The sequence below is a fragment of the Lissotriton vulgaris genome, chromosome 2_1, assembly GCF_964263255.1.
Source record: "Lissotriton vulgaris chromosome 2_1, aLisVul1.2, whole genome shotgun sequence".
Classification (NCBI taxonomy): Eukaryota; Metazoa; Chordata; class Amphibia; order Caudata; family Salamandridae; genus Lissotriton; species Lissotriton vulgaris.
This window is the reverse complement of record NC_141687.1, coordinates 2041270992-2041288650: the sequence shown is the minus strand read 5'-3', so window position 1 is coordinate 2041288650 and position 17659 is coordinate 2041270992. Positions and strand designations below refer to the sequence as shown.

Here is a 17659-nt window from a genome sequence, read left to right as displayed (position 1 = left end):
GGTGCAGTTCAGCGCAGTCACGCCTTTCGTCCATTCCTTTATTTCTGAGTTGTTCCTTGGTGGTGAGATTAGTAGGAACTCTGTTTTATGTGCGTTCAGCTTCAGATGGTTTGTGGTTAACCATTGAAGTGCCATTTTTAGTGTCTCATTCATTAGTTCCAAGTCTTTTAGGGATGCGATCTTTAAGTATATTTGTGTGTCATCAGCATACATGTGATAGGATAGTTGAGACTTTTGGAGAATTTCTGTGAGTGGTTCGACTTCGGTGGCCTCTGACTTGTACGGTGGTATACGGACTCTCTGTGTTTTTCCGTCGAGGAAGGAGATGATCCATTCCAGTGCCTTCTCCTGGATTCCGACGTTGCTGAGGCGCTGCACTAGGGTGCGGTGGCAGACAGTGTCGAATGCCGCGGAGAGGTCTAGGAGGATGAGGGCCGCTGTTTCTCCGTTGTCCATCAGGGCTCGGATGTCATCGGTGGCAGCGATGAGGGCGGTCTCGGTGCTGTGGTTGGCTCGGAAGCCAGACTGTGAGGGGTCGAGGGATCCATTCGTCTCGAGGAAGGCGGCCAGCTGTTTGTTGACGGTCTTCTCGATGACTTTGGGTGGGAACAGGAGGAGCGAGATGGGGCGGTAATTCTTGAGTTCGGTGGGGTCCGCTGTAGGTTTCTTTAGTAGGGCGCTGAGTTCAGCGTGCTTCCAGCTCTCGGGGAAGGTGGCGGTGTTGATGATGTCCCGCAGGTGGGGTGCGATGACAGCGTCGGCCTTGTTGAAGACGTGGTGAGGGCAGGGGTCGGTCGGAGATCCGGAGTGGATGGAGTTCATCATGTGGACGGTGTCTTCGGTGCTGATCCGAGTCCAGGCGCGGAGGGTGGTGGTGGGCGGTGGTTCGGTCTTGGCGTGCGTCGGTTGAGTGCTGAAGCTGTTGTGTATGTCCGCGATCTTGTTGTGGAAGTAGGAGGCGAGGGAATTGCAGAGGTCTTGCGATGGGGTGATGTCGTTGTTACCGGCGTTGGGGTTGGAGAGCTCTTTCACGATGTTGAAGAGTTCCTTGCAGTTGTGTGCGTTGTTGTCCAGCCGGTCCTTGAATGCAGTTTTCTTGGTGGCGCGGATCAGTTGGTGGTGCTTCCGGGTGGCAAGCTTGAGGGCGGTCATGTTGTCCGCTGTCACTTAACTCGTGATGGCTCCCCTGTGATGAGATGTGTATTGCTCCCAGACAGTGGTCAAAGGGCCCTAAAGTAGGAAGAGGTATTTCTAAATCGTATAAGACCCCAGCTGAGAAAATATACAAAGTGCTCGGTGAAATATGGTTGAGTCCATCCTGGTTTTTAGGGACCAGGATGAAAACTGATGATGAAGTATGACACTAACTGAGTGGGTGAGGGTCTCACAGAAAAGTATTGAGGTTTCCCAATGTGGGGTTCACATTCCTTTTCATTTCTGGGTACAGGATACCCTTTTGTGTTACAGTACTAATTAGGGAGATTGTAAACCCCTATCCGTATAAACATATCTTTCCCCTTCACGAGAAGTGGTTTGTAAGTCTTTTACTCTGGTTATTGTGTTTGGCGACTTTTAGAAAGTAGTCATTTTCCTGCCTAAAAACAAATGCTTTCCTGCCAGTGTCCAGCTGTCACTTAACTCGTGATGGCTCCCCTGTGATGAGATGTGTATTGCTCCCAGACAGTGGTCAAAGGGCCCTAAAGTAGGAAGAGGGATTCCTCCCTTGACAGGATGGCCTGGGGGGTAGGAGCGTGCCCTTTTCTGAGCTGCTGATACATTGTCACTGGCAGATAAAGCTCACACAAGGCCTGCCACCCCTTTAGGGGGTGGACAGAGGCTTTCCCTCCACAAGAGGTGGGCACTGTGCATAAACGTGGATCCACCGACCTCTCCTGGGTCCGTGGAGGCAGATGAAGTACTGTGCTGCTGTCTGATGGCCCCGAAGGAAGACTAGCCTTCAAGAATCGTTCAAACGTAGAGGGCTTCCTTAGGACAGATGTCAAGCAGCAACCCAAAGAAGTCAAAGCCTTCCTGGGCACAGGCTTTGGCCTTTTGCCTACCCAGAGCTTTCCAATCTTCGTGGACAACTGCACCGGGACCTTGCTTTTCAGAAATCCACCATTGTCATGTCTTGCTTTGGTCCAAGCTTGCAACTTACTCTGCTGATAAATCGTCACCAATCACTTTTCCTCCATAAAAGATTTTAAGTTCAAAGGTAATTTGTCACTGGGACAAGCCCAGTCCCTTTACCTGACTGGCGATCCATTGTGTTGGCCTTAACTAGTGCGACCAGATACACATGGTTGGCGCTTTGTTGTTCTTGCCGCTATTTTTAATTAAAACTTTAAAAATTCACATCTCTGGTTTTACTTGCATTGCTGTCATTTTATTTATTAAAACATTCTCAATTTTTCTAAATTGTTTTGGGATTTTTCTTACGTTGTGTTTTCACTTTAATATTGTTTGAGTACTACATCAATACTTTACACATTCCCTCTAAGTTAAGCCTGACTGCTTTGTGCTAATCTACCAGCACAGGTTATTTAGTCACTTTAATGGTTCACTATGAGAAGGATTTAGATTATTATTCGAGGTTGGTTCTCACCCCCATCAACTAATTGACCCTGAAGAAGGTCCTCCTGGCCGAAACATGTGGTCTAGCTACACTTGTGCTTCTTATGCTGGGACGTGTGTCTACAGCTCCTCATTGTTTTTAATCCTGACACTGGGTAGTTGAATAAAGTCACAATATAGCTAACCCAGTAGCCAGTTTTAATGTAATTTCTCACATCACAGCCCTGTACTTTCTTGCTCCACACACACACACACACCGACTCACATAGTGGTTTAGTAGACCCTGCCTGCTCAAATCAAATAAAACATCCCTGAGCTCCCCCCTCATAGAGAGGGGGTTGTAGCCCACACGAAGACTAGGTCTTTCGTGTGAGGCACCCCCATGATGAAGCTGACACCTCTGGTGCGTGAGGGGAACCATCCTAAAAAGGGAATTCCCCCTTGCATGACACACTAACCTCCTCCTAACCCAGACCTGTGGCTTGTTTCGTGTGATATATTAATTAGTGGGGAGTCAGCTCACGCAGGTCCTTAAATCTCCTCAAGTGTACTGAATGGGAGTTTAGGTAATGACAGCGGAAGAAATAGAGGCCACGCAACATTCTATGGTTGTATGCCTCCCACTACCATTAGAGTTTTGCTCAGTGTGGGGCATTCTGTGCACTGTGTTGTTTTATCCCCTTTCCATGGTTCCGATTTCATTTGCAGTCCTGCCAAAACCTACCCTGATGCTTCATGCCTCCCTGCTCACAGTCCTTGTTCGGAGGGACACACTTTGGTTCATCTATACCAGGGGTCTCCAACCAGTAGCTCGGGAGCTACTGGTAGCTCACCAGCACCTTCAAAGTAGCTCTCAGAGGTGAAGCCAAACCAAGCCAATCTCAGAGATTGTGTATATTAAAGAAGGCAGCACTGCTTATTTCGCTACCCTTAAGAATTACATACAGCCAAACCAATGGCAGGGCCTGTTGATACCACTCAAACACACACTGTGGTGGCCTATCAATCAATCAGGGACGTAAAGAGCGCACTACTCACCTATGAGGGTCTTCAGGCATTGGGGGAGTGTGTGGGGGGGGGGGGATTTGTGCAGCTTTGGTCATTCGAAAGCCATGTCTTATGGCTCTTCCTGAATGCTTTCAGTGTGGGGCTTCATCTGATACTGAGGGGGAGTTAATTCCAGGTCTTGGCCATGATAAGGGTGTGCCTCCTATCTGGTTCTGAGAATGTAGAGGATTTCGGCAAATGCCTGGTCAGCGGAGTGGAGGTTTCTTTTGGCGGTGTAGATGGAGATTAAGGTATTCTGGTCTGGTGTTGTGGAGGGCTTTATAGGTGTGTGTGAGCAGCTTGAAGGTCACTCTTTTTTCGACAGGGAGCAAGTGGAGGACTCGTTTATGCTGGGTAATGCAGTCTTGTCGAGGGATGCTGAGGATGAGTCTGGCTGCGGCGTTCTGGACAGTCTGAAGTTAGTGGAGTAGAGATTTGTTGATTGCAGCATAGAGGGCGTTCCCATAGTTCAGCCTTCTTTGCTTAGGGGGTGGGTCCATTTGAAGTTCTTGCTGAGTATGTGGAGGATGTTGAGGCACGTGGAAGCTGCAGCGTTGGCCAATGGGTCTGCCATATGAAACATGTTTATCCACTTGAGTTGGGGAGACTTACTGCTACGGTAATACAGTTTGTGGCACTGCATGTGATGATTTGAATTTTACTTGATTACAAGCATTTAATATTGATAAACCTTGGCCTTGGCGCTTGACGCTACTATCCCCAGCCTTGCAGCCGACCCCACCACGGCAGACATCCAGTTCAGAGACTGGATTTCCTCCTCCCTCGACAGCCTCATCCCCATCAAAAATCGGGAGGTGATAAATAAGACCAAGGGCCATGCCCCCTGGTATAACTCCGAACTTAGAGCGCTCCGTAAAGTGTGCAAAAAGGCGGAGAGAGCATGGAGGAAAGATTGGCTCCACAGCAACAAGGACATATATCACAACGCGGTAAGACACTACAAAACAGTCTTGAAATTAGCTAAATCAACGTTTTACGATAACAGAATAAAAACCGCGACCAACTCAGCCAAAGAATCCTATCAGATAGTCAAAGAACTACTAAACATCCCAACAGCACCCCCCCCCCCCTCACTCCCTCCCCCCCCCAGACAGAAGCAAGGATCTGGCTAAGTATTTCGAGTCTAAAATCCTGCGGATACTGGACTCCCTTCCTACCGTCAGCCCCCCTCCCATCCCGGCCACAGCAGACGAAAACAATAGCCCACGGCTGGAGACTTTCAGAGCAGTTTCCCTCACCGAGGTGACGTCCACGCTTGAGAAAATGAAAAGCGGTTCCCCCCTTGACCCAGCCCCGGCTAGATTCCTAAAAAAGGTGTCCTCCACCATAGCCCCTATCATCAGGGACCTCATCAACTCCTCACTCACTGGTGGAACGGTACCCCCCAACTGGAAGAACGCAGTTGTGAAGGCTTTGCTGAAAAAGCCCCAACCGAACCCGGACGACATGTCCAATTATAGACCGATCTCACTGCTCCCTTGCATCAGTAAGATGGCTGAAAAACTAGTCAACTCGCAACTATCCCAATTTCTCGAGACAAACAACATCCTGCGCCATTCCCAAACTGGGTTTCGACCCGGCCATGGCACGGACACCGCACTCCTCTCTGTCATCGAGGAGGCAAGGTGTATCCTAGACTCAGGGGGATCAGTGGCAGTGATCCTCCTGGATCTTAGCGCCGCCTTTGATACGGTGGACCACCGTGTCCTACTACACCGCCTGGCCAAGGCAGGAATTGTGGGTACGGCGCGAGCGTGGATCGAATCCTTTCTCTCCCATCGATCCTTCCAGGTGTGGGACGGCAACTCCCGGTCCGAACCTCTTCCACTGAAGAATGGAGTTCCCCAGGGGTCGTCGCTCAGCCCCACCCTGTTTAATGTCTATATGGCTCCCCTGGAAGACGTAGTGGCCCCCTACGGTATAAAAATAATTAACTACGCTGACGACACCCAACTTGTCGTATCCCTGTCCCACCTTGATAACCATCCTGACAGCTTGCTGCACTGCCTCCAGGACATCCATACATGGATGTGTGACTCGGCCTTGAAGCTGAACGGCGCAAAGACCGAGATCATGCTCCTGGGCAATAAATGGACGACCTTTCCACCCACATCTTGGCCCGACACCTTCGGCGAAATCCCCTCTCCTAGAAATGAAATCAAAACACTAGGAGTTTGGTTGGAACCTGACCTTACCATGAAAACGCAGGCAGCCAAGACAGCAGGCACCTGCTTTGGTCTCTTGCGGTCCGTACGCAAGATCCTGCCTCTTCTTCCCCTCTCATCCAGGAAATTACTTGTCCAGGGTCTTGTCTTGGCCCGGCTCGATTACAGCAATGCCATCTATCTGGGGGCCCCTGAATACACCCTGGCCAAACTCCAACGGACCCAGAATGCGGCGGCCAGGCTCATTATGAACCTCCCCCCTAGAGTGTCGGCCAAGCCTGCCCTCAAAGCCCTACACTGGCTCCCTGTCCGCCAGAGAATAGAGTTCAAGGCCCTATGTACTACCCACAAGCTTATCAATGTAGCTGGCCCTGCCGCGCTTAAAAATATGGTCACCCCATATAAAGCCTCAAGACCCCTTCGCTCCGACGCCGAACATCTTGCTACGGTGCCCAAATTCAGGAAGGCTCGCACCGGCGGTCGCCGCTTTTCAGTCAAAGCCTCCACAGCGTGGAACTCACTCCCTCTCAGTCTACGCCTGGAACCCTCCCACATGGTGTTCCGCAGGAAACTTAAAACCCTCCTGTTCCCCAAATAAGGCACTCCCTCTTCCCCCCTCTGGATCTTTACAGGTTGAATAGCGCGGGGATGCCTACGGGTCACCAGGCGCTTTAGAAATCGCAAAAATAAATAAATAAATAAATAAACTTTTTCCTAGCATTCTGCTGATAACTTCACCTGGAATTTTTTGGTGGTTACTATTGATAATTGTGCTTAGGGTGGTCATAGTGTAATGGTAATACATATCATCAGCATTTGATAGTAATAACATATGGTAGTAGCTCAGCAGGACTTTCCTTGAGCAGAATTAGCTCACACTACAGAAAAGGTTGGAGACCCCTGATCTATACTTACAACCCTGGAGAGGGATTCTGGTACAGCCTTGATGAACATGACAACTGGCCTTCTGTGGAATATTGAGTGAGCATACTGATATGTGCAAAGTTGTCGGCTTGTGACTCCTTATCATGCTTTCCATTTGGTTTCATAAAATATTGGGTTATCTATAGGGAAACCTATGGAGCAGAATTAACTTGTCATTGCTCTCCGGTTCCCTGTGTCCATTACCACCTCGGTATAACACCTAGCATTCTGAGGGCAAGTGACGAAAGCCTCTGTAAATCTCAGATGATGCCCTAAGAAAGCTATATCCACCAAGACCTTGTGAGCTGAGCAGAGTCCAGTGTGTGTTTGTCTTCCTTTACCCAAATTTCCTCCTGGGGAAATTGCAACCAGTCAATAGTAGATTACCCGGATGATCTAGATTCCACAGAAAGGATTATTAATGGATTTACACCAGAACTCATGCCTCACATACTAGTTGCCTTTAGAATCTTGATGGTCCCAAAGTCTCTGTGCCATGGGAGTTAAGCCACACTTTGCTGATGCGGTCCAACTATGCAAAAACTTTCTGGGATTATTTGTATTTCTATAAATTGTCTGGGATTATTTGTAGATGGGATGCCCTGGTATTTTGGGTCTAGACTGTCTCCGTTTGAGAAGGACCATGTCTGATTTGCATATGGATGGTTCCAGGTTCGAGTGGCATAATGACAAAAAAATAACTAAATGGATTGCAATCCAAGCAATTGCCAGTGGCTAAAATGTTTCCAAAGATGCCATCCATAATGTTTATGTTTCAGTATAAGACTTAAATCGAGTACCAGCTGAGAAAAGGTGGCCTACCGGAAGACCACCATCTTCTTAATCAATCATCTCTTTGTCCTCACTGAAACAGTTTCCCATTTTCACCACTCCCCAGAAGTGCTTCCGGGTCCACAAGGATTAGGTTGTCATCAGAATATTAGTGATACCATTGACTACCCCTGTCAGGTCACTCACCCGCAGGTACACTTAAAGTGAAAGGAAATTTCTTATATCAATCAATCAATCAATGAATCAATAAATCAATGACAGTACTTGTAAAGCGTGCTACTTACCCGTGAGGGGCCCAAGGTGCTGAGGGGAGAGGGGGGTGCTGCTACTGCTCGAAGAGCCAGGTCTTGAGGAGTCTTCTGAAGGCAAGTAGGTCTTGGGTCTGCCGTATGTGGGTAGGGAGGGTGTTCCAGGTCTTGCCGGCGAGGTAGGAGAAGGATCTGCTGCCGGAGGTCGTTCGTTGGATGCAGGGGAAAACAGCGGCGAGGGCGAGGCTGACAAAGCGGAGCTGGCGGGTAGGGTGTAGAAGGTGAGTCTGCTGTTCAGGTAGGCTGGTCTGGCTTTGTGGAGTGCTGTGTGTGCGTTGGTGAGGAGCTTGAAGGTGATCCTCTTGTCAACGGGGAGCCAGTGTAGGTCTCTCAGGTGTGGGATGATGTGGCTACGGTGGGGGACGTTGAGGATCAGTCAGACTGAGGCGTTTTGGATGTGTTGCAGTCGTCGTAAGTGTTTGGCTGAGATTCCTGCGTAGAGTGCGTTGCCATAGTCCAGTCTGCTGCTTGTTTCGGTCGGAATCTACTTGTAGATCTTGCAGAGCATGCAGAGGGTGTTGTTGCAGGAGGAGGAGACGGCGTTGACCTGCTTAGACATGGAGAGGGAGGAATCGAGGATGAATCCTAGATTGCGTGCATGGTCGGTGAGTGTTGGTGCTGTTCCCAGTGTGGTCGGCTACCAGGAGTCGTCCCAGGCTGAGGGTGTGGGTTGGAGGATGCACCATAAGTACGTTTGGTAAGTCCTGTTATGGAGGAAATATTTTATTCACTTCAGCAATACAAGGCTATTTGAATTATTTTGGGTGGTATATGCATGACATTGGTGGATATAAGTGTTTTCATAACTAAGTTCTAATACAATCCCCAAAACAGACATCAGATAATTACGTTACTCGAGTTGTATTGTGTGTCCCACACACAACACAATCATTGTGCATGGTCGGTTGTCATTTCTCAGGCAGGGAACTGTTAGTTCATCTAAATCAAAGTGATTTTGAAAGATCTATGGAGCCAAAACCCTGATTGAAGGTTGGCCGGCAAGTTTGTGTAGCCAAATAGGTTTCAGCCTACCTAACAACTTCCACTCACGCATCTGCCCATAATCTTCATTTTAAAAATATTGGTCGAAGTAGTCAGATTGTCCATTGTAGCTTTCTTTAGCATCATTTCTACCACTGTTACCCTAAGGGGTTTGAGACATTGTCTAATCATAAGGATTCAACTTTTATCAAATTGAAACTGCCTTTCAAGAATGCCATGTCTAGTAGATTTGCATGTTTGTTGTGCTTGCCAAATAGTGCTCTACTCTGGTCTGATTCTTACAAAGGAGTGAACTCTTGTTCTAGGACAACCTTACCTTTGACTGAAACCATCCGTAGGCGGGCAGCTTAAACACTTAGACTAACACAATTTGGCCCTATTGGTATGAGGGTTCGGGAAAGTTTCATGACAGGAGAAATAATCATTTGCTTACCAAAGTGTATTTCCTTTCTCGGGGTATGAAGCAATTAATTCTTTCTGGAGTGCCTTCTAGATCTCTGCGCACGTCCAGAACACCCCCAGTGGGGGGCCACTTGCCAGGAATTTCATTGTAGTACTCATGATCTTCTTTATCCGCTACATTCCAAGTTGAGCTTTCAAGCAGAACGGTCTCACTAAAGAAGAAGAGTTATGAGAACAGCATGAGTTTTACATCAATGTTTACACACAATGTTAAGTTTTCTGCCGGACAACTCAGCATCCTATGGCACCAGAATACCTAAGAAACTGGACATTTCCATCTAGATCAGAGGAGACTGATTCGTTTTGTACAACGGGAAGGAAAACACACGCAGGAGCCTAAAACATTATCCACCTATTTCTGTTTAGCCTAAATACACACATAACCTGTTAGGCAATTTGGTAAACCACTTTCTATGGCTTGGTTTTCTGGCTCTTTCACGCTTTGTATATCAAATAAACCTCGGATGTATGACAATACCACCCATTCCATTGTAACGCATGTCATTACAACGCAGCCTTTACAACACGCATGGCATTAGCATGCATAATCTTTACCATGTATGCCTTTATAGCGCATATGCCTTTACTACACATGCATATACAACGACTTTCGTTGTAAAAGCATGACTGGTAAGGGCATATGCGTGGTGAAGGTTTTATAAGCAATTATAAGAATTTTGCAGGTAAGTTTAAATCCTTGCTATATGTAAAGGGTTTATATTTTCCTGTAAAATTCTTACATTTTGTGATAAAAGCATGCCTAATAAAGGCACATACTTTCTAAAACAATTAATGTACAAGTAGGTACAAACACTTGTTTTGTAAATATATATATGAAATATATGTATATGTATATTTATATCTTTTTACATATTTACACATGCATAAATACATATGAAAGTGTGTGTATATAAATATATACACACACAAACATATATATGTATATATATATCTATATCTATATATATATATATATATATATATATATATATATATATATATATTTATCTTTAAACCCCACAACCCCTCAACCCATACCCACTATAAACCCTAAAATTACCCTTGCTACCCCAAAACCCTTACCCACCCTAAATCCTAAGAATTCCCTTGCCACCCCAAATTCCATACCCTCCCTAAACCCTAAGAATTCCCTTGCCAACCTAAATTCTATACCCTATCTAAACTCTAAAATTACCCTCGCCACTCTAAAACCCTTGCCCACCCTAAACCCTAAAATTACTCTTGCCACCCCAAAACCCATACCCACCCTAAACCTTAACATTACACTTGCCCCCAAAACCTTTACCCACCCTAAACCCCTACATTCACCCTTCCACCCCAAAACCCGTACCCACGCGTACCCAAAGCGATCACTCAGAGTTTTGCCAACACCAGTTGTTGATTTATTCCAGGTTACACGTTTCGCTTGCAAGGCAAGCTTGGTCACACAGTGAGTTATCGGAAAAGACATGCAATAGATAGGCAGTATGGAAATTAAATAAGGACCAATGTATGGATACATTTCCTAGCCTAAATGGCATCCATTTTGTAGTGTGGAAACTTTCTGGTCATTTCTACACAACTACATGAGTACAATGCCAGTATAGTTAACGTATGGAACACTCTAACAGGGTACAAAGAAAAAGGTATCCTGCAATGGGAAGAATATTGTTATCTAAAATGTGATTATCCCAGAACACCCATTTTTTACCTACTACCAAAGGTGCACAAGGGTCCTAAAGTTCCCCCTGGTAGACCCATTGTATCCTCCATTGGCTACGTCACTAAAAATATTTCAAAATATATAGATGACTTTCTCTGTGAGTATGTAGAAAAACTTCCCTCACATATCAGAGGCACAAAAAGTACTCCATTATTGATCATTCGCTGGGCGTTCTCTGCTGCCAACATTTTCTGAATACACTGGAAATATGTTATTTAGAACGCACTGAAATGCTATTAGTACTAATGAAATTTTGTCTTCTGAATAATATGTTTTTATTCAATGGCACAATGTTCAAGCAAATCCTTGGTACCGTGATCGGTACTTGCTTTGCCACCAGTTTTGCCAATCTTTTTCTGGGGGTAAGGGAGGAGGAAGTCCTTAAAAAACTTTAGGAAGACCCAACAGGGAACAAGGTCATAAAATGGTACAGGTACATAGATGATCTTTTTGTAGTGTGGAAAGGTAGTGAGGAGAGCGTGAAAAACATGATCAAAGAACTCAATAATAACACTTTTAACCTCAATCTCACCTACAACATCAGCAATAAACAGATCGAATTCCTTGATGTAGTGGTGGAGATAGCAGAAAATAAGATACACACCAAACTCCACAGAAAATCGACAGCAGGGAACAGTCTTCTGCATGCTCTCAGCAGTCACCCTGAAACACTGAAATGGAGAATTCCATTTGGTGAACTACTGAGAGCGTGAAGAAACTGCAGCTCTCATGAAAGTTTATTGACCGAGCAAGGGAACAGGATGAAAGGATTCCGTGAGAGGGGATATTCCAATTAGGTCCTGAATAGAGCCAAAGACAAAATTGAGAAAATCGAAAGAGATGAAACATTGATAGATAAACCTAACACTGAGGAAAACATCAGTACTAGGGTAATCCTTACGTACAATAAAGCGTCAAAAGCAATTTCCAAAATACTAACACAAAACTGAATATCCTCACCAGTGACCCAGTCATAGGCCACGCCATGCAGGACAGACCACTGATTACATACAGGAAGGGGATGAATTTGAAAGATTTCCTAGTAAAAGGAGATATTACCCACAAAAGCCTAAACATATTGTGATTCATATCGCACTTGCATTGTAAACCAAAAATGATTACAATGTTGTATTTATTGGCATGAGAGGATCCGTGTACCAAGTTTGAAAACATAGTATGATGTAATATGCTTCTTCAAACCGCAATTTCTATTTATTTGTGTTTACTTGTGTAGAAATAACCAGAAAGTTTCCATACTACAAAATGGATGCCATTTAGGCTAGGTAATATATCTATACATTGGTCCTTCTTTAATTTCCATACTGCCTATGTATTGCATGTCTTTTCCGATAACTCACTGTGTGACCAAGCTTGCCTTGCAAGCGAAACGCGTTACCTGGGATAAATCAACAACAGGTGTTGGCAAAACTCCGAGTGATCGCTTTATTTGCATTTTCAACAACAACAAAAATATTTATATATATATTTACTTAAAAACCATAGGTTTCAGGGACGTTATAGTTAGTTGGACATTTCACTCGTACAAAACCATAGAAATTCCCCCGTTATAGTTAGTTCAGCTAACTATAACTCGCGCCCCCGCAATGCACTGCTGATGACATCACATATTACATCACTCAGGACATGGCCAGTGACATCACTGATGACATCCCAAATGACATCACTCATGACATCATCCAGTGACTGTGTGTTTCTGTAAAGTTTAAATATGTTATATATATATCTAAGAAATGGCCTATTTGAAGAATGAGCGGGTGTATAAGTGTCTGAATGGATGATTTTGTAGGTGCGTGACTGACTCTATAAGTGAGTGATTAAACGTATCTTACTGAATGCATGGGTTAGTGACTAAATTGTGTGAATGTCTATATCCGGCTGTCTGTTGGTATGTAAGGGGCTGCATGGGTTTGTGAATAGCTACACGAGTGTCTATATTGGTTATTGATTGGTTGTCTGAGTATCTGTATGGGTGACTGAGTGTTTAAGTGGGTGGGGTGTGTGGGACTCTGTGCATAGATGTATGAGTGGGTGATTCACTGGGTGCATGGTTTCAAGAGTGCATCTGTGATGGACTGTATGGGTGGGTGAGTGTATGTATAGATGTGTTGGTGAGTGAATGTATATCTCAGTGGTACATGTTTGAGTACCTACATATGTGAAAGGCAGTATATGTGGGTTGGAGTATATAAATGGCTATAAGTGAGAGTGTGTGATTGTGAGAGTGGCTGTATGGATGAGTGTGTGCTTGTATCAGTGATTGTATAAGAGTGTAAGAATGTGCTAGTATTTGTATGAGTAATTGAGCTGGTGTGTGAATAACTGTATAGGTGAGTAAATGGCATTGTGATTAATTATTTGCATGATTGACTAGGTGTGTGAGCACCTCTATGGATGAGTGGCGGTGTGTGTGTCTATATAGGTGTATGAGTGCATATGATAGTCCTGTACTGAGTGACCGTAAGTATGAGTGACTGTACGGGTGGGTGAGTGGATGTGTGTGTAAACCTAAGAATCAGCGAGTGGGTATGTAGTTATTGGTGTTGGAGGGTCTATGGTTTTGAGAATGGCAGTCTGTAATTTAGAGTGGGTGTATGAAAGGTTATATTGGGTGTGAGAAGATGCACCAATTTATCACATGGATGATGTCATCAGTGATGTTATCAGTGATGTCATTTGAGATGTCATCAGTGATGTCACTAACCATGTCATGAGTGATGTAAAATATGATGTCATCAGCAGTGCATTGCGGAGGCGCGAGTTATAGTTAGCTGAACTAACTATAACGGGGGAATTTCTATGGTTTTGTACGAGTGAAATGTCCAACTAACTATAACGCCCCTGAAACCTATGGTTTTTTCAGTGAATTTCTAAGGTTTTTTAAATGCTAATTTCTAACTATAACGTGCCTGAAACCTATGATTTTTAAGTGATTTTTAAAGGTTTTTTAAATACTAGTTTCTAACTATGCCTACAGAAGTAGGACATGTGAAGAAAGAAGAAAAAACGCACAGAAAGAAGCAAAAGAAATGCAGAAAGAAGCAACAGAAGTCCACAAAGACAAAGAAAAGTGCACAAAGAAGCAAGACGTGCAGAACGAACCAACAGAGGAGCAGAAGAGGCCTTGTTGCAAAATCATCCTGTGCCCACAACTTTTCAGACGGATACTGGTGGTAACTGACTTACTAACCAGGCCTAGAGCCAGTGCTATGGTAAAAGACACTTAGAATACAGTGAAAACACCTACACACACTAGGAAACATTATGTGTTGGGGTACCCCTGTGATTAGCATGACCTCCTCTGTAAGGCCCTAGTACATAATAGGGCAGGGGGATTAAAACGACCTCTTAAAACGCGCTACGAGGTGCGTTTGCACAGTGGTGAAGGGAGGGGGGGCCTGAGGTGACATATGTGCAAACACGCCCTGTGGCCGTTTTAAGTTGGGAGATTAACTTCCCTTGAATCCTGACGGTCCCTGGGGTCCAACTAGCCCACCAGGTACCTCCAGTAAGCGCCACAGAGCTGCGTTTCAGAGAGGTGTAAAAAGGGGCGTTGCCTGGCCCACCTCTCTGCAACGCAGCTCAGTGGCACTTACTGGAAGTACCTGATGGGCTAGTTGGCCACCAGGGACCCTCAGGATTGAAGAGGAATTAAATTCCCCAACTTAAAACGCTTCACAGGGCGTGTTTGCACACATGTCCCCTCAGGCCCGCCCCCTCCCTTCACCATTAACCAACGCGCCCCGTGGTGCGTTTCAAGTTGGGGGATTAAGTCCCCTTGAATCCTGAGGGTCCCTGGGGTCCAACTAGCCCACCAGGCCTCTCCCGTAAGTGCCACAAAAGGGGCGTGGCCTGGACCACCTCTCTGTAACCCAGCCCTGTGGCGCTAACAGGAGGTACCTGGTGGGCTAGTTGGCCCCCAGGGACCCTCAAGATTGAAGAGGAATTAAATCCTCAACTTAAAACGCACCACACGGCGTCTTTGCACACATGTCACCTCAGGCCCGCCCCCTCCCTTCACCACTGTGCAAACCCGTCCCGAGGGGGGACTTTTTATAGTTGGGGATTTAATTCCTCTTCAATGTGTCTCTTCCTGCACATAAACAATCTTTAAATGGCGTTTCGAAACTACTATGTGTGCTGCTTAACCGCTTTAGCGCGTCGAACATTCCGCCCCAGTGCGGACGTTCGATCGCGCTAACGAGATTCGGACGTCCAACGGTCGTGAGCAGCACCAGCGAGGTAGCGCGCGCGACGACCGTTGGACGTTCGAAGCACGGAAGGGGTTAATGCAGTAGATATAGAAGATGCAAAACGTAATTTTTTATTGATTGTTTATGTGCAAGAAGGGACACCTTCCTGGACATAAACAATCAAAGGCCACTGAAAGTGACGTTCCTGTGGCGATAGGGGCTTGCAAATATGCCCCATAGTTTTTTCATTTTTCATTTAAACAAAGCTATATTAGCATTAACTCAGTTTTCTCTATGCTCTGCTTTGGCGCAAAACGGTAGTTTGCAACAAATGTTGCTTACGCTTTTCTTTATGAAATAAGCAGAGAAAATAGTGGCTATAGAGCTTTCCTCTTTTGTTGCACCAGTGTAAACATTTCGGTAAGATAACTTCTAATTTGTAGGTCCCACAGTCAAGCTGTCTGGTTGTAAAAGATCTATTGGGGGATTAACAATAACTTTCACTGCTTGCCAAACACAGTGGACTGTATTCTTTGTTTTATTGTATTTCGAGGTTTTGTAAAAACCCAACAAGCACCCTGTGTGTCAGACGACATTGGGTAAGGGAGCAGATCACAGGGGATTCTAAAACATATGTCAACCCTGGAGACTTGGAACTGTTGGATCATCATGGAGACTGCCTAAAGATGACCTATCATTTAATGCAGACAGTCTGTCTTGCTGGCTCGGCAAAGCTTTATGCAGACCATCTGGCTTGTTGGCACTTGTCGTTCTCATGCAAAAGGCTATATTAGTGGTGTAGAATCCATAAAGAAAATCGAATCTGTCTGCACAGCATGTGCTCTGGATTCAGATAAGCCCGTAATTGTTTTAGGAAATCCTGTGTTACCCAGCGCTAATTTTAGGAACTGTACTCATCCGTCCAAGCTGCAGAACTATAGAATCTGATTACACATAGAATCTAATTTAGATGATGCTTGATGCAGTTGTGGAGAAGATGACAACATTGAGGGATTGCCTTCCACCCTAGTGCACCATCCGGTGTTCTAGAAACAAGGTGCACTACTCAAATAGCCCGAAAGCTACATGTTCACCCGAAGTATTTGTTTTAAACAAACCATTCAATTAAATTCATACATAAGCTCTTTAATGGTATTTCAGAATTGTTTCTTTCTTTCTTATAGTACATGTACGTGATCGTACATAGACGTTTCACAATGTTACATCACAATGCTTGTGATATTAAAAAATTATAATGACAAATATATACAAACATTCACATTTCACAACTTAAAAAACAATTCCCAGTGCATTTCCGGTGCTTTCTCTGTTCTTCAGGGGCAGTAGTGTTCAAAATAATAATGTAATTACCAAACGAGTTAGGAACAGCACTCATTTTTAGAAACAAGTGATAGCTGAAGAATAGAGAAAACTATAGTATCAGAGTCTTTTGGAGGAACAAACTGTTCCCTTCACCTTAGTTTCATATTCATTATCATCATGTGTACCAGCACTAAGTTGTAAGAAACCATACGGTCCACCCCTCGCCATGATTCTTTGCCGCATTGCACACTAAAGTGACTATGTTAACATCAGTGTCAAAAGTGAAGCACAAAAACACAAACTGTGCTCTGAAATCTAACAACAAAATATAAAAAACTGGGCCCTCTTATTGAGTGCGCCACACTACAGAGTGTTTTCAGAGACAGTGGTCCCTTTCACAAGCAAATATATCAAGTTGTATTGCACAGTACTACACTGTGAACTGTGTATGTTTTCTCCAAATGGACAAATACATTTATTACACAAATAATTCAAAAGAATAACAAGGTATAAATAAAGTGCAGTGGGTAAAAACGGGGTTGGAAATCACCAGATTTCCGGACATCAGGCATTTACATTAATAGTGACTTTACATACATATTTACAACAGTCGCAATTGTAAAAAAAACATCTTATGTACCGCTTGAATCCACATAAACAAATCTGAGTCAAGATGTCGTTGTCGACGACGTTTCAATCCCAGCTAGAATTGCGGGATCATCATGAGGACAGCAAGATATATGCCTGAGAATAAGCCTGTATAAGGCCAGACATTAATGAGGAAAGAAGGAGAAGGAAAACATGAAGAAATAAGGGGCCAAAAAGAAAAGAAGAGGTTAGGAATGGTTCGCCGATGAACATTACGCATATGCCAATGCTACAAAACCAAATTGCGACGTGGCGATTGGGCAAGGTGATGATGACATTTGAACTGCACAGTGAGATAACAGAAACCCATCAGTGAGCGTTTACCAAATAGGACTAGGAATCCTCAATATACATTAATCACAATAGGAGCGGAACATCACAGTGCTAGGAGCAGTGTGGTCCAATAAGGGCGGAATGAAAATGAAGTGCAACCACAGCGCACTTACAAGGAGTGGCCGA

General features: G+C 44.8%; 1 protein-coding gene across 1 annotated transcript in view; it reads right to left on the bottom strand.

The window, feature by feature from the left end:
* The window catches only part of SHC4 (SHC adaptor protein 4), a 349519-nt gene that overhangs the window by 77739 nt on the left and 254121 nt on the right, over nt 1–17659 (bottom strand). The window contains exon 8 of the mRNA XM_086958275.1: nt 9267–9447. Within this exon, the coding sequence (XP_086814401.1) occupies nt 9267–9447 (181 nt within the window). The remainder of the gene's footprint in view (nt 1–9266; nt 9448–17659) is intronic.